This window comes from Sylvia atricapilla, chromosome 11 (assembly GCF_009819655.1).
Source record: "Sylvia atricapilla isolate bSylAtr1 chromosome 11, bSylAtr1.pri, whole genome shotgun sequence".
Taxonomy (NCBI): Eukaryota; Metazoa; Chordata; class Aves; order Passeriformes; family Sylviidae; genus Sylvia; species Sylvia atricapilla.
Window position 1 is genome coordinate 392,383 of NC_089150.1, and position 21,133 is coordinate 413,515.

Here is a 21,133-nt window from a genome sequence, read left to right on the forward strand (position 1 = left end):
GAAGGAGTGATTAGAGCACAGTATAGAAGTACGGAATCCCAAATTCTATTTCCAGTTGTCACAGACTTGTCATGAGACCCCAAGTTTGTCATTTCATTTCTCTGGGCCTGTTTCTGTCTCTGCAAGGAGGAGATAATAGTAATTACCTACCTCCAGGGGGTAGGGAAAGGCTTAATGAACTCATGTTTATGAAGTATTCTGTACTAAGCTCTGTCAGCACAGTAGTATTCTACCAATTATTAATTGAATATTGAACATCTCTCCAGTTCTTCTGAAGACAGTTTCAGAAGTTCTCATCCCATACCCACATTCTTGTCCGTGAAGTTCCAATCCTATGATTAGAACTCGAGTCACCTCTACTAAGCAGGATTTTTCACTTCAACACATCTCTAACAGTCAGAAGCACTATCCAAACAAAAGTCCTTCCAGTACAGAAGGTACTGATTTTGACACAGTAGTAAGTTTAAGGAAATGCACCTTCTTGAACACTGGCTTACCTCTATGCTGCTGATCAGTTCTAAATATCGAAGGTCTCGTACCCTGGTAAATGCCTGTTGAAAATAATTTTAAAAAAAGAGTAAAAGGTATTAACTTGAAAGCCCAGAAAACCCAAATATTATTCTGCATGAATCAAGCTGTCTTCATGCAAAAAGGACAGGCAGAAGTCTGCTGGGTTTGGGTTTGTGCAGTCCCAAACCCAAAGGGCTCTGACTGTGCCTGTGGCCCCTGAGCTGTGGCAGGAAAGGAGACAAGGTACAACCAAAACAGCTCGGCCCTGACAGGAGCAGCACAGCAGGGAGTGGGAGCTGTGCCTGTCAGTCCCCCAGGAAATGCAAAATGTCAATTAAAATATCACATGCTTTTGTTCTGGCTATTTTATAGCTTCTCCATTTTGATGTGAGGTGTGACACAGACAAGGAAATTTCAGGAAACTGTTACAAGGAAGGGCACATAACTGGTCGTATTGTCAAAGCCCGCTGCATATGCTCCTAGGTTTTAAACCATTCTGAAAATCCAGCATGAAAGGAGCTCAGAGAGAGGAAAGGAAGTAAGAAGACGATAAGATAAAAGTACTGTAAGACACTGTAATATCTTTGCAAATGGAGATAAATGTGCAACCCAAAGTCTCAAGTGGCAAAGCCACGTGCAAGTTGCAGCAGCTCAGCATTTATTCCTGACATGCATCATAAAACAGAAATTTAACTCTTTGGGCCACACATTCAAGGATTCCAACCAAACTAATACTTAAGAGGGCAGAGAATATTCTGCTTACATCGGATTGGACTAGGAACTGTGAGAGCCTTTAATGTCAAGAAGCTTTTTGTTTGAATTAATCCGCTCTAATTCTAAGAGGGCACTACTTTAAATTTCCAAGGAGGCACTGAAAACTTCTTTTTAAAAGTATCTATTTGCATAAAGCCATCCATGAGACTAGAATTATTCTGATGCCTCTACTTAAGGAGAAAAAAAAAGAAAAATAAAGCATTTAATTTCCTTTTTTTTAAAAAAATCTGTTATTAAAAGATGCCTATCATTACAGACCATTCTCAGTGTATTTTTAGAATGTTTTGTCTTTCATAAAATATTCATGACATTGAACTCAGTTTGCTCTCTTTTACTTGAGAAGAGCTGGTGAAAGAAAAAGTATTTTATGCCAGAGAAAACTCATTTCTTCAGTCTATGCCAATCACAGACCACTCCCCAAAGCAAGGCATATCACACAGAAAAGGCCTGAAATGATCCTATCGCATCACCACTGCCTTCACACAACCTTAACGGGTAGATAACAAAGAATAGGCAATCTTCACATTTGTACTGAGGTTATATTAAATATTTAGGAGGGAGAAGGGCAGGTTCCTATGACTAAGGAAGGAGGGGGCCCAAGCCAGGTGAGCATCCTCTGCTGCCACCCGGTGGGCGCTGCTAAACCCAGCAACGCGGCTCCCAGCTGGAACCATTCCCAACACCTGGATTTAGAACATGGCACTTATCTAGAGAGATACGTTAGACTTCAGGTCAAAACCTCATCTTAAAATCCTGAGTTTATAACAAACAATTGCTTTGTTTGTGGAATAAGACACACTAAACACAAGCAAAACAGTAACCCAGGAACACCACTTGCATTCTAGTCATAAAACATGCATTACACATGTACACACACAAATATATATAAATATCACACCCAAACTTTCTGTTACACGAGTAAGTAAATGCTTTACCTTTTTAGCAGTTTCAAACTCCAGCCCTTCCAAGGCTTCCATGGCCAGCTCCCTCCAGTCAGCATCAGTCACTCCTAAACACGCAATTTGATAGGCTTCTTTAAACATTTTTCGTTCCAGATATTGATACATGGGTGCAGACTGAGGATTGTCACAGAAAAAAACATGTATCAGGAAGCACAATACTGAGATGTATCAGTGAAATTCTCTGCATATATTGGGGGGAAAAAAAAATCTAATCACAACGGTTACAAGCTGCCCAGACACCTCAGTTTTGTACACAGAGAGAACAAAATTCTGGGGTGATCATTATCTTATCTTTAGACAAGCTGGGTTCATTACATTCCAAATGCATCCATTTTGAAATCTTTAGTTCCTTGCAATATTAGGAAGTGGTTAAGAATGTGAATTCTTCTGGGAATTGAACATGCTAAATATGACGTACACTGAGCTTTTTCAGTACTCTGGAAGCAGAGCAAAGGAGGGGCACTGTGTTCTCCAGGGCCTAGAGCACGAGGAGTGTCCCCACTGCTGGGTATGACGTGTCCCTGGGAACAGCCAGGAATGGGAAGGGGGGCCAGGGGAAGGAAAGTAACCCTCCTGCCCCAGCCTCGAGGGCCAAGCTGCTCCACCAAGGCTGTGACTGCACAGAGACACCCGGGCTCTCGAGGACCTGCCCTACAGGAACTGCCAGGGGCAGCTGCCAGCTGCTGCAGGGTGACACACACAGACACAGCCCCAGCCCTCTGAGGCACAGGGAGCCCTGCAGCACCACGGCTAACCTGGTTTTGCAACCCCAGCACAAGGCAGGGCCATTCCCGGGTTATTTTTATCCATTTATCTGAAAATTGTACACCCTTTGGTACTCCCTCTCTCCAAAAGCAAAGCCTTGGAAAAGCTGCCTCTGTGATCCTGCACAATAATTCTGTGCCTGAGTGTTCCAGGCCTGGTGATCCTGTCTGTCTGCCAAGCACCCTGGACAACCCAGAGCCTCACCAAGGACCTGCCCGGGCCCTCAGAGGGCTGTGACACAGGTGTGCATTAGTCAATACAAGCACAGGACATTCTGCCTCCTTCACCCATTCTCAGAGGCAAATCCTGCACACACTTGGATGCACAGTCACAACCCTTTTTCTTATTTTGTGGTTTCTTTTTTTTTGATTTCCGTTGTATCTCATGACACAGAAAACAGCATTTTATAGAAGGCAATCCCTAAATTCTAAACATAAAGACCACACAGGTATTATACATTCAGACTAAAATATTCCATTTAAATATTGCCAAAAGACATCTAGATGAACCAACAATAAAACAGTATTTGATGTATTCAAGAAAATGAAATTACAACGGGGAAAAGCTATACAGAGAGAACACAGTAAAAATCCTGCAGGAGGTAAGGCCTGCACTGTAATAGATTATGTGCATTTGTAAGTAGAAAGGAAGAATCAGAAACAACAATTACCAACAGCAAAAAGAAAGTTAGCTTAATTAATGCCAAAGAAACAAAAATAAAATAGATCACACAATGTAACTTAAATAACAACGAAGAAAGTGTGAACTGCAATCATTTTAGTAATGAAATACAAGTAAATCTCAGAAAAGCTTCTTCACTTGTTAAACATTCATGTTTATGAGATATAAAGCAACACTTAATGAGATTAAAGGATTACCTGCGGAACCTCAACTGCTGACATAGAGAAAACATGAAGGCAGAAGATCTTGGAGCCATTGTAACCCACGACAAAACCTTGCAGTTTTTGCTGGTGGACAGGGAAGTTGCTAGCTTTAATATTGAGGTAACCCCCTCCAGAAAAGCAAAGCATATCCTCACACTGGGTATTCCAGGCCACGCTATTAGCATTGGGTTCCTAAGGAGCAAAACATCTTGGGATTACAACTGATGCAATCACATCCTCACTAAGAAACATGCCTCCTTCAGCTGGAATGTTTGACCCATTACAGCCTGGTGTGTGCACATACACTGACTATTCACATTTGCAATATCCTAAAGCCAAGAATATTCCTAAACAGATTCATAGGGATGCACTTTACATTTTAATACTCAGCTATAATTGTCTTGCCTTTTATGTATATTTACTAGTGATCTCTACAATCAATCTGTAGAACATAATACCAAATTCCACAATAATATACTGCTAGTTAGCAGATTTAATGGATCATTTCTCAGTCCATTACACTAAGGAAGTTGCAGACCCTACTTTGCAGCACTCCATCCTTGCTATCCAGCATGTTCTGGAAACATTTAATCAACATTAATAAGTGACTGCTAAACTGCCAATGAAGAGACCATTATCATGATTCCTTTTATAGCCTATGAATACCCAACAAAGAAAGATGTTTAGGCTTTAATTCTGTTTGTAGTAATGATAAAATTAAAATGCTCATTAACTGTAATGCTTCAGAGGGAAGCAGGGCAGAGTTCTAAATTAAACTGAAAGGTCACATGTCTAAGAGCTCTTTATTCAGCTGCTGTTCACACAGATTTCATGTCTTCTCCTCCCTACTCCACCATCTCTGAGAGGGTGCTTTTGATAAACAGATGACAGCTAAACTCTACAAGACGCGATAAATAACTTAAACGAGTTACACGAATTTCTGCCCAGCGACGCTTTCGGGATGTTCTGGGTGCCCACCTAGTCCCCTCTCCAAAAGGCCAGCGAGTGTAAACTCCCACCTGGAAGAGCAGCTCCTTGGTGTGGATGTCGTAGACCAGGCAGGTGTCGTTCTCGTCCACCACGGCCAGCTTGTTGCGGGACGCGCTCATGTCCAGGCAGCGCACGGCCGTCGACTGCTTCAGCAGCACGATCGCCAGCGCGTTGTCCACAAAGATCTTCAGGATCTAGGAACAACCCCACCACACACATTTCTGTCCCTAGCACTGGGAACACGGCGGCTTAAAGCTTCAGGGCTGCCTCAAGTGGGAAGTTGCAAGCTTTTTTAGAGACAAACTGCAGTAAAATTAGGGAAATGCTTCCAGTTTGAGCAGACTGGCTCCTACAACATGCTCTAGGTCACAAGCCTATGTGTATAAATCAGAAGTCATGCATCCTGGATTCTCCACTAGTTATTACACAGTTTCATTAATACAGGAATATATAACATACAGAAGACACACAGGATCTCAACTTCCTTGCTCTCAGTACCTCTGGGCTCCAGTTTGACACTTCCAGCTGCCACCTGGTGTGTGAGACAGACAGCACCTACACCTGGAGAACAGCCACACCCTCACAAGTGGTCATCAGGAGACACATCTCCAACCCCCACTAAAGGCAAACCTGCTCTTTTCATCAAGAACTCAGGTTTTGTCAGTTGATACTAACATCTCACAGACTTCTAGACACAGTTAAACATATTTGTATGAATTTTACTGTCAGTGCATGTGAAAGACAGAAGTAATTAATTTCTAATCCCGAAATGAGACTGTCAAATAAAAATCTAGGCTGTAAAAAGACTGCTGCTCCTAAGGTCTCCCTCAAAGAACACAAAACACATTTTATTGGCAGTGGAAAGACACATACCAGACATAATGTGTTACCTGACCATTCTTTAGACCAACTAAGAGGCCTTCTCTTCCTGGAGGTCCTCCAATTACTTTAATGTAACGAATAAGAGATTCCATCAGCCATTCTCGCTCTTTAACACCACTAAATGAGAGGCACTGCAATCTCTTCTCCTAAGGACACAGCAAGATATAAACCAGCCTGGAGGTGAAGACCAAAATCTGTCATATGTGATGTTTATACCTACACTAGCAAGAGTGTCTACTTTTATATTTAAAGATCATAAAGTCAAATACTCAATTTAATGGGTGAATTCTTTAAGATTTTCCAATCCTGTGAGCAAACAAAAACAAACTCTCAATCTTTTTGTAGTAGTTCTCTCTCACCCAAAAGTACCCCTGGATTCTGTGCTAATTGATCAAATTCACCATAGAGCCTGCTTTACTGAACCAGGGTCACCTGAGCCATCCCAGGGGCTGCCCAGCAGCAGGTGAGCACTGCAGGGCACAGCAGGACTGCCTTGGAAGTGCTGCAGCAGCTCCTACAGGACACTCACGTCCTGCCAGCCACTGACTGGGACAGCTCCCTTCAACCCTGAACACACCCCAGGACTATTCTAGCTTTTGAGGCACATACCTGGCATAAAATAATGTGATCTGAACACACCACCAGCAAGTTACATTCGAATTTCTTTATGATCTTTTCCTTCACCCGATAGTACATATCTGCAGAGTCATCTGAGTACAGCTCGTAAATCAGGATTTTCTCTGGCATCTGGATGGCTAATCTGTTTTTGTAGATCGCAATTTTCTTCACAAGCTCTCTGCCTTTTATCCTAACTAGAAAGAAAAACCACCAAAATTATAAGGTATAAGCTGACACAAAAATAACATACAGAAATCAGAGAACTAATACACTAAAACTGGATCTCCCTAAAGCACCTCTAAAATTCAAAGCACATTCCTGCTCAGATATATTTGCTGCTCTGCATCTACGCAATCTACTATCCCTGTCACGGTTTACCACCCTCTATGAACAGCACATTCTGGAGCAGTACTTCGAATCCTTGCCATAAAAAGCCAGCAGAAATGAAGAAACAAAATAAGCACAAATGTTTGAGGTTACAAGTAAGGAAAATAAAAGCTAAATATAACACATAGTATTTTTATCTCATTTTCAGAGATTAAAACCTTATTTTAAGAGCCTCTGTCCTTCCCAGTCTCTTTGCCAATCCCCACAACTTTCATTAAACTCGTCAGTGCCAAACTTGCACACTCCAAATTTGCACTCTCCTTGTGCAAAGGGTGTTCCAGGGTTTGACTGCCAAACTGACAACAGCCTGGCAGGCACATATTCCAGTGTCCTGATGGGTATTAATGAAAACAAACTGCACAAAGCTTTGGCCTCCCTGCAAGTGTGGAATTACCTTTCTGTTCTGTGATGAGGTGCTGCACAATAACATCAGTCATGTTGTCCCTGTAGGCGTAGCGATCCTTATAGAGGCCATGGACAGTGCTGAAAATCAGCTGGTAGAAGGAGATTGTTCCATCCTGACACCCTACTGCCTGAACACAAGAAGGGAGTGATTTTAGTTAATTGGTACTTACAGGTGAGAATTGGCAGTGTGTGTGGTGTTTATATGGACACCATGCCCCTTTTCCTGCATAATGAAAATATAGACACCAGTTACAGCTGATTTATGTTTAACCATGGTACAAGTGGAAAGCAGAATGAGGACTGATCTTTGCACAGACCACAGAAACCACCATGCTGGGTGGGGGCCTTGGGTTTACTTGGCTGGGATTTTGGTTAGATGTTTTGTGGAGGGGGGCACTTTTAAATTTGCTTTAAGTCTCTTCCAACTTGTACAGGACTCAAGAGTGCAGCATTTTGGGCTGACAGTTGCCCTGTAGGCATTTTCCTCCCATCATGGAATTAGATTTGGTCAATTCCAGAAGTTATTAGCTGATATTTTATATTATTTTTCCCTCCTCTTTTTTAATCAAAATGCAGCACATGCCTTACCACTTGAGAGCAGGTGTTATGCTCCTTACATCCCTCTTAGAGCTCAGGTTTTACTTTTGTGGGATATCTGTAATTCCAGTGGCAGTTCTATGACCCCCCTAGACACTGCTGAGGTTCTACTGCCTTGGCAGGAATATCCAAGCAATGAAGTGGAAAATGCATGATCTTACTTTAAGTAGCAAATTCCCTGCAAAAATGTTAGAAAACGTCCCTACTCACCACATAGTTGGAGTCTGGTTTAACCTTGCAGGTCCACACCCAGCTGCTCTGCTCTCCCACAGTGCCCAGGCGTACCCCGTCCCTTGTGAAGAGGGAAACTTGTCTATCTGACCCTCCCAGCAAGAGATACTCTCCTTTAGTAAAGTAGCTGACACAGCATGGGTCAAAATTGAGCACTCTGTCCTTCCCAATCTACAGGGGAAAATGAAACAAAAAAACCCCAATCAAACACTAAGAAAAGGATCCTTTCATCTCTCCTGAAGGCAGCAAGTGCCATCACTGATACCATTCATCTCCTCCATCCATGGCTTTTCAATACCCTGAAACACTGGCTATATTAAGATTCCCAGAGGCAGTTCTAAAATATGTCCAAGAATCCATCCAGTCTCAAACCATTCTGCTCAGAATGCAATAACCCACAAAACCCCTTTAACCAGCTGAAAAAACCCGCAAAGATGTTCTCTACAAACCAGTGAACCATGTCACAGAAGTTAGCAGAGTTGTAAAGGCTTTAATGCTGCAAGACAGCAGCTGAGCTGCTATGAGAGAAACAAGAGCTGAAGGAGTAATGGTTTAAAAAAATAGACTCATAAAAGCCTGGGAAAACAGAAGACATTTAATGTAACTAACAAAGCACCAGTATAAAAACATTTAGACAGTGAGACACAAAACAGAATTAAAAATAAGCTGTGACTCTTGAATAAACTCTCTAAGACATACCTGCTTGCCACTCAGGTGGTAAAAGGAGAGCTTCTGACCCCAGTCTGCCACAGCTAAAATGTCATTGCGTTCATCTCTGCCAGGAGAAAAAAAAAAAAAAAAAGTAATTCTACAGCAATTTATTAACAAATTTCTCAGAGCAACAGAACCAAGTAGCAGAATTCACTTCACGTTACTCTTTAAAAGTCACAAACTGAAAGCACAGCAATTTGTCATTTAAACCTGTGAAAAACAGCTTGGGGACCCAAAATCAAAACCAGTCTCCTCTACAGGAATAACTGAAAGCTTGAGAGGGAGGGTCAGGCTCTTCTCCCAGGGAGCAGGGACACAACAAAAAGAAATGGCCTCAGGCTGTGCCAGGGAAGGTTTAGTTTGGGTATTGGGCAAATTTCTTCCCTGAAAAGGCTGTCCAGCCCTGGCACAGGGAAGGTGGTGGAGTCCCCATCCCTGGAGGATTTAAAAGCCCTGTGGATGTGGCACTTGGGGCCAGGGATCAGAGGTGGCCTTGGCACTGCTGTGGGAATGGTTTGACTCAATGCCTCAAAGTGCTTTTCCAATCTAAACAATCCCATGCCTCCAATCTAAAGGTAACCTGTTCCCAGGTACTCCATTCAGTTGAAGACTGGTAGCAAAGCCAAAACCCCAATATATAATCACTTAAAGAAGGTAACACACATGGTATTATTAACCTGTTCCTGCAGGGATACAAGTCAAGCCTTTCTGCAATCAATAAGCCAAGGATTATCTATTCAGCACGAAAAAAAGGAAGCATGAAATTATTTACCTGGAAGGGTTCCAACAAATTGACCATATTGGAGAGGAAGAGCCCCCTGGCCTCTCTATTTTCACTTTCTCATCACCATTTTTGTTCCTTATGCTGACAATGCCGTTGAACATGCCCAAAGCAAGGTACTGGCCATCATTTGTCCAGCTGAGAAAACACATATGTACTGAAGAGCAAACTGCTACAAACCAGCAGCAGGAAGGCAGGATGGTCCATGGCACACTCACACAGGAATGGCAGATTAAAGTGTATTTCTAAGAGAGAGTTCTGGGAAGTGGCTAGTAATCCTATGGTTTGTTACACATCTAAATCCACATTTATAGCAACAGCACACTCTACATCAGGAACATTTTATCACATACACAGGAGTAAAATAATAAATTGAAGTTTGTAATATTTGTATCATGTGCTAAGTCACAGAGACATTTTGGGGGTGGCAGTCTGTAAGTAGACCAAAATGCTTTAAAAGCCACATTTAGAACAGGATTGGCCAGAACTGTCTGGTGTAGGACAGAGGGGGCCTAGGGTCTATTCTGGTCTCTTCTTCAGTCAGATGAATGACCTCAGTTAATTAATCCTTGCTTCAGGTTCCCCACAAAGGTAATACCTTCTTCAACTGAAAACACCAGCATGAAGTACATGAATACATGGGAATTAACTACAAACAAAAAAATTATTTTTCCTCTAACTTCATTTTATTGTTGTTTCACAAGACAGATTAACAGATAGACAGATAACCTAAGACATCTGCTCAAGACCAGAATGTGTCTCTGATGCCTTCAGAAGGATTTGGTTATAAACAGCACCAAGCAAACCCAACACTTTGCTACTGAAAAAGAAGGAGGGGAAAGTTCTTTTTATGAAGCTTCCATCTTACTTGAAATTATTTGTATTGAAACTAACTTAAATGACACAGATAACCTTAAAACTTACCTACAGCAAGTAATCTTGCAGCTTGTTTTATGTTTAGAGACTGACTTCTGCTCAGGAGACCACAGGCCTTGATGAAAGAAAACAAAAAACCAATGACAAGTAAGTATATGCCAGTGTTCAGACTGGAAACTAATATTATCAGAGAACTCAGCTGGGATTTTAGAGGCATCAAAGTCTTGTCCAGTGCTAGAATGACATTTAAATACATATTATTTATTATTAAATGGGAAAGAAAATCCATCTAAATAACAGAGGGTGCCTCTGCAAAAAATTCCAGTAACAGAGCAGCACATTTGATCCTGTGACCCCTCACTACACTGTCCTTTCCCATTGGGTTTAACTGATTTAAATCAGTATCCAGTGTCACTGAATGTTAGGTAACTCTGTGCCCCATCTCTCCTGGAGTTATAGAGCTGTGCCTATCTGTAGTTAGCTTAGCTTTCCAGCTGTAATGGAATGCACTGTCTCAATAGAAAAGTTCAAGAGAGAAGACATACCAAAATCCCCAGATGAGCAGGATGCCAACTGATGAGTGAGAGGATTGTATGAAACGCACTGGATAGAGTCATTATGCCTAGAATGAAGTTACAATGAGATTTCAATAAATCGTTCTTAAATGTCCCTTTTCTGACTTTCAGCAAGTGAGCTGAAAGCTTTAGCAGATGCCAAAATAATTGGATTGGTTTATAGTACATCAAGTAAATCTGCTATTACTGTAAAGTAAATCAGTAATAAACCTTGTAAAAACTATCTTCAAGCAGGAGAATTTACTGTATTTCATCAAGATTACAGCAACTGTGATTTGTGAAATATGACTGAAGGTTGCATCCAATCCTAAACCAAGTGTGCTTGTGCAGTAACCAGCTAACACACACCAACTCCTGATAAATGTGCAGTCAGGAAACAGAACATGAAGCTGCTGCTTCAGAGAGGGAACTGACAACAGAGCCAGATGATTGAAATATTCTAAAAGTGCCAAACCCAACTTTAATTTGATCTTTGAAGCAAAATTATGGTTTATTATAGACGACTGGTCATATCATGTTTCATTTTATTCTGACCTATTCTGAGTTTCCCTAGTTCTCTGTCAGCTCTCTAAATTCACAGATTTCTCTGGACTCCCCACCTCCTTTTATGCCTTTAATTGCTTTCCCGCCTCATTCAGATACTTCAGCCACTCTTTTCCTCCTCCCTCCTCAATTACCCCTTTCCTCTGACCTTAGTGAACCTTCTCCCAAATCTAACAGCTCGTGCTCTTTAATTGCAGCAGAGCATAATCAAAATTGGCTTTTGAGGCACAGAACTGAACAGCGTCACTTACGTGTACTTTAGAATTCCTTCTAACTTTGAAGTCCAAATTATCACACTTTTATCAGCAGAGCCAGATGCAAAACGTTTGCCTGGGAATTAAGAGAATTTAAATCCCACAGATACAAGAATCACTTTCACTCCAAATACCGAATCAAAGAGAGAGCAATAAGTTCTTGAACTGAACAAGGCTCAAGTAATAAAGGGGCTGACACTGAGTGCCTGGATGTGCTGGTGCTTCCCCAGCCACATGGAGTTCCAGTGGCTGTACTGCACCATTTCCAGGGCCTTGCCAGGAACCAGTCCTTCCAGTGCTGTCCAGCCCCAGGCTGGAGACTGATGGGAACAGTGACACACTGTCACAGGAACTCCATCACCCAAACTGCAGCAGCTGCAGGAAGAGCCCCAAGTGAGTCCTGCTGAATGAGAGTTGTAGACCATGAGAGAACTGAAAGCAGAGTGCAGTGAGCAGGTAACACAGGAGATCAGGAAGCTCTGGGATAGGGGAACTACAGGAATAAAACTCAGAGACACATGAGTAGTAGAAACAGGAATCTGTGAGGTGGGCCTTCTCCTCATGCTATCCATGAAAATATACACTTCACCAGTGCTAAACCTAACACTGAGGTCAAAGAGGAGGAGCAGTGGGAGCACAGCTCTTGGGTTCACAGGTGACCTTACAGGTACTCGTGCAGGTAGCACGTGCACAGCAGATCACAGCCTCCACTGGACAGCAAACCCCAGCACTTGTTAAAGAACAAACTCCCAGCACTCCCACGCTGTGACTGAAACAAACATTTCTCCATTTCCAGTGGACAATCACAAACGAGGTAACAATGCCTCAAGGTGCTATTTACCATCTTTGGCGTAGGCCACACAGTACACAGTGTCTTTATGTCCTTTCAAAGGCTGAATTAGGGTTCCATCAGAAGTATCATACACCTGTTCAAATGGAGAGAAAAAAACAATCCAAACATACAAACCAAAGAACTTAACACAAAAAAAACCCTTCAGTGAATCACAGAACCACCTTTTGGTGGGAAAGGGCTTAAAAGCTCACTCAGTTCATGTCTCATGCCTCATGGGGCAATGAGACCTTTGACTAGACCAGATTGCTCCAAGCCCCATCCAACCTGGCCTAAAACATCTCCAGTATGAGGGCTGGGATATAAAATTACTGAAGGCCAAGAGATTATGCACTTCCTTTTGTGCCAGCTTTTTGGATTTCACACATTTCATACAAGACAAAACATTTTCTAGCACAGAAACAGCTTTCTTCTATAACATGATACTTCTAAGAAAGAAAGAAAGAAGTCAGTACTAGAAATAACATGCACAAAGGACATTTTTCAACAGCTTGTCTGGCAGCTTGTTTTACATCTTATTGGCTTTTTATAGTTTATTTTTATATTTTACATTTTGCTGTTAAAACATCTTTCTATGCATTTGATGTTTAAGCATAATAAATTACTGCAAAGGAGCATCACTAAATACATGATTCTGTTAGCCCTGAAAATACCACCTGCTGTCCTGCAGTGCTGAACTCCGCCTCCACCATCCATCCATCATCCCTCCACCCCATCCATCCCTTCCTGCAGTTCCTACTCCTGCCCCATCTGAAAGCTTTGCAGGACCTGTGAGCTGCGGGTCCTGAGCTGCTCCTGCAGCAGCCCCAAGGACCCACAAACAGCCTGAGGTGAATGCCCCCACACCTCTCCTGTCACAACAATGCCAGGCCTTGGGTTTGAGTCTCTCCCCTTGACACAGAGATTTTAATGAAACTTGCATCAGCACAGCCCCTGCACTCTGTGCCAGGACTAGAGCCAGGTTCATGGATCTCAAACCCCAGACACGGCACAAGAGGATAAGATGACACAAATAACTTAAATCTCATTACTTTTGGAAATAGAGCTTAAAACTTGGTAAGAAATATTAAAAAGCTTCAAAACACTTTAGAATTGGCCTGCATTAATATGTATGTTGCTGTGAGGCTGCACTGACAGAGATAAGGGGATTTCAGATAGGTTATATTCATAAGTTAATGTGAAGGAAATCATGCTCCTAGAGCTGTAAAAGAGAGAGGACAGGAAGGTTTCCCTACCAGCAGCCTGTTTCCAGCAGCAATTATCAGCTGGGTCCCATCCGGCTTGAACGCGATGTCGTAAATACTGAGGGAAACAAACCAAGACCCACGTGTCAGGAGATAGAAACAGATCCCTCGCCCGTCTGATGTGCCAATGGCCAGCACTGGGAGGGGCACAGAGCGTGGGTGTGACTGCCAACAACCTCCCGAGCAGGAGGAGCCGCGGGACCGACCCCGCGCCGAGAAACGGCGCCGAGAAACGCCCCTGAACCCCGAGCAGCCGCTGGGAGCGGAGCGGGCCGGTACATCCCCTGTGCCCCGGGCCGGTACATCCTCTGTGCCCCAGGCCGGTACATCCCCTGTACCTGGGGCCACTCACATCTCCTGTGCCCCGGGCCGGCACATCCCCTGTGCCCGCATATCCCCTATGCCTCGGGCCGGCACATCCCCTGTGCCCCGGGCCGGCACATCCCCTGTGCCCCGGGCCGGTACATCCCCTGTGCCCCGGGCCGGTACATCCCCTGTGTCCTGGGCCGCTCACACCGCCTGTGCCCGGCTCCCTCACATCCCCTGTGCCCTGGGGTCCCTCACACCGCCTTGTGCCCCGGGGTCCCTCACATCCCCTGTGCCCTGGGGTCCCTCACATCCCCTGTGCCCGGTTCCCTCACACCGCCTGTGCCCGGCTCCCTCACATCCCCTGTGCCCGGTTCCCTCACACCGCCTGTGCCCTGGGGTCCCTCACATCCCCTGTGCCCTGGGGTCCCTCACACCGCCTGTGCCCGGGTCCCTCACATCCCCTGTGCCCGGGTCCCTCACGCTCCCTGTGCCCGGTTCCCTCACACCGCCTGTGCCCGGGTCTCTCACACCGCCTGTGCCCGGGTCCCTCACACCGCCTGTGCCCTGGGGTCCCTCACATCCCCTGTGCCCTGGCGTCCCTCACACCGCCTGTGCCCGGGTCCCTCACGCTCCCTGTGCCCGGGTCCCTCACATCCCCTGTGCCCGGGTCCCTCACACCGCCTGTGCCCGGGCCGCTCACCACTGCTCGGCCCTGTCGCGCCAGGTGAGCGCGGCCCGCATCCCTGGGAGCCCGCAGGGCCCGGCACGGCTCGGCACGGCTCGGCACCGCTGGGCCCGGCACAGCCCGGCCCGGCCCGCTCCGCTCCCCGCCGCTGCCACGGGCAACGCGCCTGCGCCCGGGCCGCGCGGGTCCTCCGCCCCGCCAGGGGGCACTGCCCGCTCCGGAGGGGCCGCTCGGCGGGGCGGTGCGCGGGAGATGGCGGCCGGAGGGCCCGGCCCCGGCTGTGGGGGTCGCGGCCCCCGCTGTGGGGATGGCGGCCCCGCCTGTGGGGATCGCGGCCCCGGCTGTGGGGATCGCGGCCCCGGCTGTGGGGATGGCGGCTCCGCCTGTGGGGATGGCGGCCCCGGCTGTGGAGATGGCGGCCCCGCCTGTGAGGATGGCGGCCCCGGCTGTGGGGATCGCGGCCCCGCCTGTGGGGATGGCGGCCCCGGCTGTGGGGATCGCGGCCCCGGCTGTGGGGATCGCGGCCCCGCCTGTGGGGATCGCGGCCCCGGCTGTGGGGATCGCGGCCCCGGCTGTGGGGATCGCGGCCCCGGCTGTGGGGATCGCGGCCCCGCAGCGCCCGGCGCCGGGCCCCGCGGCTGGCAGCGGGTGAGCAGCCTCAGGCGGGCCGGCAGGACCGCCGGCAGGATCGACGTGTACTTCGTAAGGTGAGCCTGGGGCTGTCAGTGAGCTCTGTGTGACCCTTCTGGGCAAGACCACAGAAATGTGCCCGCACATCACCCTGAAAACTGATTTTGTCCTTTGTTTGGGGGTTGTTTTTATGTATCATTGAAGATTTTTAAGTAAAGAGCAGGAGAACGAGAAAGTCATTGCTAATTTACTTTCCTTTCCTATCACAGCCCTGAAGGGAAGAAGCTGAGGTCAAAAAGAGCACTTGTGGAGTATTTACGGAAAACTGGGGAGACAACACTGGAAGCAGCAGATTTTGATTTCACAACTCCTCGAGGGAGCACACGCTCAGGGTTGAGGAGATACGGCACGGGAGCTCCGAGGACTGACCTGGAAAAGGAGGATTGTCAGGGCAAAGTGCGGGAGCTTCATACACAGAATGGCGCTGAGGCTGGAATTCAGAACATCCAGGCTGGGAATGGACACCTGGAAGACGCTACATCTACTGCAGAAAGCACAGATTTAGTAACGGAAGGCACAAACCCAGAGCAGAGTTTGAAAATCAAAAGAAAGGGGGCAGATAGGAAAAGTGTCCAAACTAGGAAACGCGGGAAGGGCTCAGAAAGGAGGAACCAAGGTGACCCCAAGAGCAAGAGGCAGAGGAGAATCTCTGACTCACAGGAGACCAAGTGTGTTCACACCAGGAGGGGCCATAGACAGACAGACACACATGGAGCTGACAGCCACAGTGATCCAGGTGCTGACCCTGTGGATGCAGGGAAAGCTTTGCCAGGAATGTGCAGGGCACGGCTGAGGTCAGTGGCTGGCTCACACAGGGAGCTGGGTCACCTGCCAAAGGAGGGGCCGTGCCCCAGTGACACACCTGCTGTGAGGTCTGAGGAGGAATCCTCCGGACTGGAGACAAGGGAAGTGCCAGATCCAGGGGATCTGGGGAGGCAGGATGTTAAATCTGGCACCGAGGTGGATGCTGAGCCGTGGGACAGGAGAAGCTTCCCAGCAGCTGGAATGCCACCAGGTGCGTGTGCACAGAGCAGAATGTGAGGCCAATCCTCACCTCCAAATCTCATTTTTATCCAACAGCATTTAAATTAATGCAGACTTACTCAAAACTGAATCTTTATGTGCCATACTCTTAAACTGTACAGTGTCAGACAATAATCTGGAGAAGCTATAAGGTACATTTGTGTTCTGTACATGAGAAGAATTTCTTCTGTTTCCATCACAGCATAAAGTGGAAATGGTGTGTTAAACATGACAGCAAAATACTTGGTCCTTTTTCCTAATACTGAAGTTTTGTTTCTTTACAGAAGAGTCTGTCCCGCGAACACAAGTGGAGAGAAGGAAAACGAGTCCATATTTTTCCAGTAAATACAGCAAAGAAGGTATTTTTTTTTTATGGGGAAGGGATAGGATGGCTCATGATCAAGTGATGATGTGGAAAATTCCTTGCAGCTTGACTGGCTGCAGCTGTGCCACGTGGGACACAGTCCCCTGCAGCCCTGTAAAGGCTGTGTGGGAACTGCCACGGCTCTGTCTATGCACAGTCCTTCCACAGAAATGCTTTTAATTTCTTTTTTGTTAAATAGGTAAAGCCATCCTTTCCTGTCTAATACGTGTTCCTGTGTTGCCCCTGTACAGCCCTCAGCCCACCCAGAAGGAAGGTCCTCAGGAAATGGACTCCTCCACGTTCTCCTTTCAATCTTATCCAAGAAACACTCTTCCATGATCCATGGAAGCTACTCATTGCCACCATATTTCTCAACAAAACTTCAGGTAAGTAGAGTGGCAGGAGTAGGTGTGTAAGTGTTGGGAGGTGTTACAGGGCTGAAACAACTGTCAGTTTTAAAGGCACTAATGAAAGAAGCTATTTTAATTTGTGTCACTGTGAAATAATAATCCTTAGTTGGTACCTTGCTGTGGAAAAGCTCACTTGGGAAAGCATATGGATACTTCAGAAGAACTCCATCCCAGCCTCCCACTCATGGGATTCTTTCACCAGGGAAAATGGCCATTCCAGTGCTCTGGGAGTTCCTGAAGAAGTATCCTTCTCCTGAGGTAGCCAGGACTGCAGACTGGAAAGAGATGTCAAAGCTGCTCAAACCTCTTGGCCTCTATGAACTCAGAGCCAAAACCATAATCAGGTTCTCAGGTGGGTTTTCCTGACATCTGGACAATCTTGGTTATGCTGGCAAAAGACAAACATCTTTGATCCAAACGCTGCTCTGTGGCTTCTCCTCTGTTCAGTGGGTTGGTGGGTTATTTTGTGCAGCACTTGGGATCCACTGGTGTCATACAGGCAAAGCTGCTGATCCCAGTCTGAACTGGGAAAGAGATGCCAGCCACAGTGTGTTCTGCAGGGGACCAGAAGTGTGTTGGAGTAGAAGAGCCCCAAGCACGTGCAGCACTGCTGCTGTGTTTGCAGCACTGTTACAGGGTGGCTCTGGTGACCTGCAGAAGGCCCTTGGGGATAACCCATGGGGACTCATGGTCTGCGTTCACCAGGAAACACCTAAAACTTGCTCCTTGTGTGCAGGCAGTGAGGGCAGGGTGTGTGTGTGCAGGAGCTGAGTGCTGTGCCCTGCCCTGCAGGTGAGTACCTGAGCAAGGCGTGGCGGTACCCGATCGAGCTGCACGGCATTGGCAAGTACGGCAACGACTCCTACAGAATCTTCTGCGTGAACGAATGGAAGGAGGTGGGTGGTGCCTTTATGATCCCACTTGTGCCCACTGACCCCCTGGTGCTGGAAAGCCAACACAGAATGTTGGAGCAGTGAGATATTTTAAGCTGTTTTAGTAAATACTCAACATTTTCCCTGTGTCTCAGGTGCAGCCACAGGACCACAAGTTGAACGTGTACCACACGTGGCTGTGGGAGAACCGGGAGAGGCTGAGCATCGACTGAGCTGAGCTGGGGTTGACCCGGCCCCAGCACATCCCATCGGGTCCCCTCACGGTTCTGGGTGTAAATATTTCTGTGATGTCATGGCTGGGGAAATTGCTATTTTTTAATAAACGTGTCCCTGTTTTGTAGTGCCTGTCTCTTCTTGCAGTGCAGCTCTGTAGCCGCGACTGCCTCCCCGGGCTGGGGGCTCTAGGGCACAGGCAGCCAGCGCCCACCGTTCCCTGCCCCAGGGCCGGAGCAGTCGGGGTGTGAACTCCCTGCTGCTGGACCGGGGCTGAGGGCGTCAGCCTGTGCAGGGAGCACACCGGGACAGCCCCACTCAGCGCCCTCTGCGCGGCCCTGGCCCTTCCCCCGGTGCCGCCGGAGGTGCCGGTGCCTTCCCGTTCTCATCCGGGGACGGGCCCCGTGTCCGGCAGGAGAACCAGGCGGCTTCTGCGGGGCCTCGGGCAGCGCCGCGCTGTTGCCGGTGAAGGGCCCGGGGCGGAGCTGCCGCCGGCACCACAGTGTGAACACCGGGAGCCGCGGCGATCGGCTCCGCCGCCAGGCGCCGCCTGCCCCCGCTCGTACCGGCGGGAGTGGCTTCGGGCACAGCCCGGCGGTGCGACGCCGCAGGTCCCGCCAGCCTCCAAGGAAGCCGCTGTTCGTGGCGGTGGGCGGGAAGCACCGATCGGGGCGCTCCCGCGGGACTCCCGGGCTCCTTCCCGGTGCCGCCCGCCGCCCGCGCCGCCCCTCGGTGCCCGGTGCCCCCCCTGGCGGCCGCGGGCCGCACGGCGCTGCCGGCACCGCCCGCTGTCCCATCAGCACTTGCGCGCCGCGCTCCTCCCTCTCTTACCCGGGCCCGCGGTGGACGCGCCATCGGCACCGGTGAGTCCCGGCCGCGCCATCCGGGGCCATCCGCGCCCATCCGGGCCCCGGCGCTTCTGGCACGGGCCGGTTCCCTCGCTTTCCCTTTCCCTCGGCCGCACCTTTTCCCCGGGGCGCGGGGAGCGGCCCCCGCGGGCCGGGCCCGGTCCTCTGGCTGCCGGGGCGGCCCCGGATGGGCGGCGCTGGGCTCTCCCCGGTGCCGCTTCCCGGCGGAAGGCCGCGCTCCCGGGGCAGCGCTCCGTCACCAGCCGGGCCGGGGGCTGTGCAGCGCGGGCGGGCGGAGCCGGGGGGTCTCGGTCGCTGTGGATCGCGGCGTGCGGCGCCGGGCTCTGGGCAGAAGCAGCGCAAGGCCGCGGGGATGACACCGCGGCACCTCCCAGGATCGCATCTGGAGAGCTCCCAGTGCTCTGCCAGCTTCGGAGGCGGGAGGCAGAGCCTCAGCAGATGAAGACCCATTCCCTCGCCGGCCCGCCGTGGCCCTCGGGGGAAGGCAGTCTGCGACACGCGTGGCCCGGGGAGCCGCACCGCACCGAGGCCACGCCACTCGCTCACCCCACTCTGTCCCGCAGCCACCATGCCTGCCCTCAGGCCTCTCGTGAAGCCCAAGATCGTCAAGAAGAGAACCAAGAAGTTCATCCGGCACCAGTCTGACCGCTATGTCAAGATCAAGGTGAGGAGGGGCTGCAGGTTCTCAAGGACAGGAACTTTTGGGGTGCCTTTGGTGTAGGTAGTGAAGGAAAACCCAGGATGGTGCCCAGCTGTAGCAGCTGGGCGGGGAGGGTGGGGAGGCTGGTGTAGGCAGCTTTCAGGCTAGCTGTGTTCAGGGTGATGTGGTGTTGTAACTGTTCTCTGCATTTGTGCAGCGCAACTGGCGCAAACCCAGAGGCATCGACAACAGAGTGCGCCGGCGCTTCAAGGGGCAGATCCTGATGCCCAACATCGGCTATGGCAGCAGTAAGAAGACAAAACACATGCTGCCAACGGGCTTCAGAAAGTTCCTAGTCCACAATGTGAAAGAGCTGGAAGTGCTGATGATGAGCAACAAGTGAGTGTATAGGGCCTGTACTCCCACCTGGGAGAGGTGGCATGGTCAGGGTGAAACGAGGGAATTGGCTGCCTTTGAGAGCACAGCTGCCATCACGATTCCCTCAGTGCCGCTGGAGGGTGGGGGCACAAAGAGGCCTTGGGGCTGGCAGTCTCATCCCCCTGGCAAAAATACACAGCGGTGGCGAGCAAGGCGAGCCACGTCTCTGGTAAGCACAGTGAGAACTGGGGCTCTGGGTCAGACCTGGGCACAAGTCTGCTCCAGTGGATGTTGTTGCTACAAAGTAGTAAGAACAATAATTAACAACTACCACTGACTGAGTCATTCACAAGAAAAGCTGAGCTGTTCTGGAGGGGAGCTCCTGCGCCAGGCTCCATGGGTCAGGCTTGGTGAGGGGTGGCAGTCATGGTTCAGTGCCCATGCAGTGATGCCCCCACGCTCAGCTGTGTCCCAGTACTGCTGGCAGGACAGCTCCAGCTCTTTCCCATGGTGGGATGGCTCTGGAGGGCTTTGCCTTGGCTCTGGTGCTGCCACAGCCAAGCCCAATTGTCTCCAACAGGTCGTACTGTGCAGAGATTGCCCACAACGTGTCCTCCAAGAACAGGAAGGTGATCGTAGAGAGAGCTGCACAGCTCGCCATCAAGATCACCAACCCCAACGCCAGACTGCGCAGCGAGGAGAACGAGTAGCAGCCTCTGCAGCACAGGTGTATTTAATAAAGCCTCAGTCCAACCCGGGTGTGTTTTGCATGGGCAGAGGAGGGGCAGCAGCCTGTGTTTGGCTCCAGGGCTCTGCTGTC

At 48.7% G+C, this 21,133-nt stretch overlaps 3 protein-coding genes across 3 annotated transcripts in view; 2 read left to right on the forward strand and 1 right to left on the reverse strand.

The window, feature by feature from the left end:
- Positions 1-14,933, reverse strand: part of IFT122 (intraflagellar transport 122) — a 30,310-nt gene extending 15,377 nt beyond the window's left edge. Inside the window, exons 1-16 of the mRNA XM_066327121.1 lie at positions 14,849-14,933; positions 13,831-13,897; positions 12,587-12,671; positions 11,743-11,821; positions 10,919-10,995; positions 10,422-10,488; positions 9,489-9,635; positions 8,705-8,780; positions 7,985-8,176; positions 7,167-7,305; positions 6,377-6,579; positions 5,776-5,913; positions 4,915-5,079; positions 3,890-4,087; positions 2,220-2,360; positions 498-551 (exon numbers count right to left, since the gene is read on the reverse strand). Of these exons, the coding sequence (XP_066183218.1) occupies positions 498-551; positions 2,220-2,360; positions 3,890-4,087; positions 4,915-5,079; positions 5,776-5,913; positions 6,377-6,579; positions 7,167-7,305; positions 7,985-8,176; positions 8,705-8,780; positions 9,489-9,635; positions 10,422-10,488; positions 10,919-10,995; positions 11,743-11,821; positions 12,587-12,671; positions 13,831-13,897; positions 14,849-14,889 (1,869 nt within the window). The 5' untranslated portion in view covers positions 14,890-14,933. The remainder of the gene's footprint in view (positions 1-497; positions 552-2,219; positions 2,361-3,889; positions 4,088-4,914; positions 5,080-5,775; positions 5,914-6,376; positions 6,580-7,166; positions 7,306-7,984; positions 8,177-8,704; positions 8,781-9,488; positions 9,636-10,421; positions 10,489-10,918; positions 10,996-11,742; positions 11,822-12,586; positions 12,672-13,830; positions 13,898-14,848) is intronic.
- A 141-nt stretch (positions 14,934-15,074) lies between these two features.
- On the forward strand, positions 15,075-18,553 carry MBD4 (methyl-CpG binding domain 4, DNA glycosylase). The gene is made up of 8 exons (XM_066327119.1): positions 15,075-15,134; positions 15,450-15,540; positions 15,733-16,538; positions 16,831-16,905; positions 17,162-17,296; positions 17,523-17,672; positions 18,113-18,216; positions 18,348-18,553. Exons 1-8 carry the CDS (start codon positions 15,086-15,088, stop codon positions 18,423-18,425), a joined length of 1,488 nt encoding a protein of 495 aa, XP_066183216.1. The 5' UTR covers positions 15,075-15,085; the 3' UTR covers positions 18,426-18,553.
- Positions 18,554-19,191: 638 nt separating this feature from the next.
- RPL32 (ribosomal protein L32) lies at positions 19,192-21,066 on the forward strand. The gene is made up of 4 exons (XM_066327122.1): positions 19,192-19,289; positions 19,859-19,959; positions 20,153-20,334; positions 20,894-21,066. The coding sequence occupies exons 2-4, from the start codon at positions 19,864-19,866 to the stop codon at positions 21,021-21,023; spliced, it is 408 nt and encodes a 135-aa protein (XP_066183219.1). The 5' UTR covers positions 19,192-19,289; positions 19,859-19,863; the 3' UTR covers positions 21,024-21,066.
- The last annotated feature ends 67 nt before the right edge of the window (positions 21,067-21,133 follow it).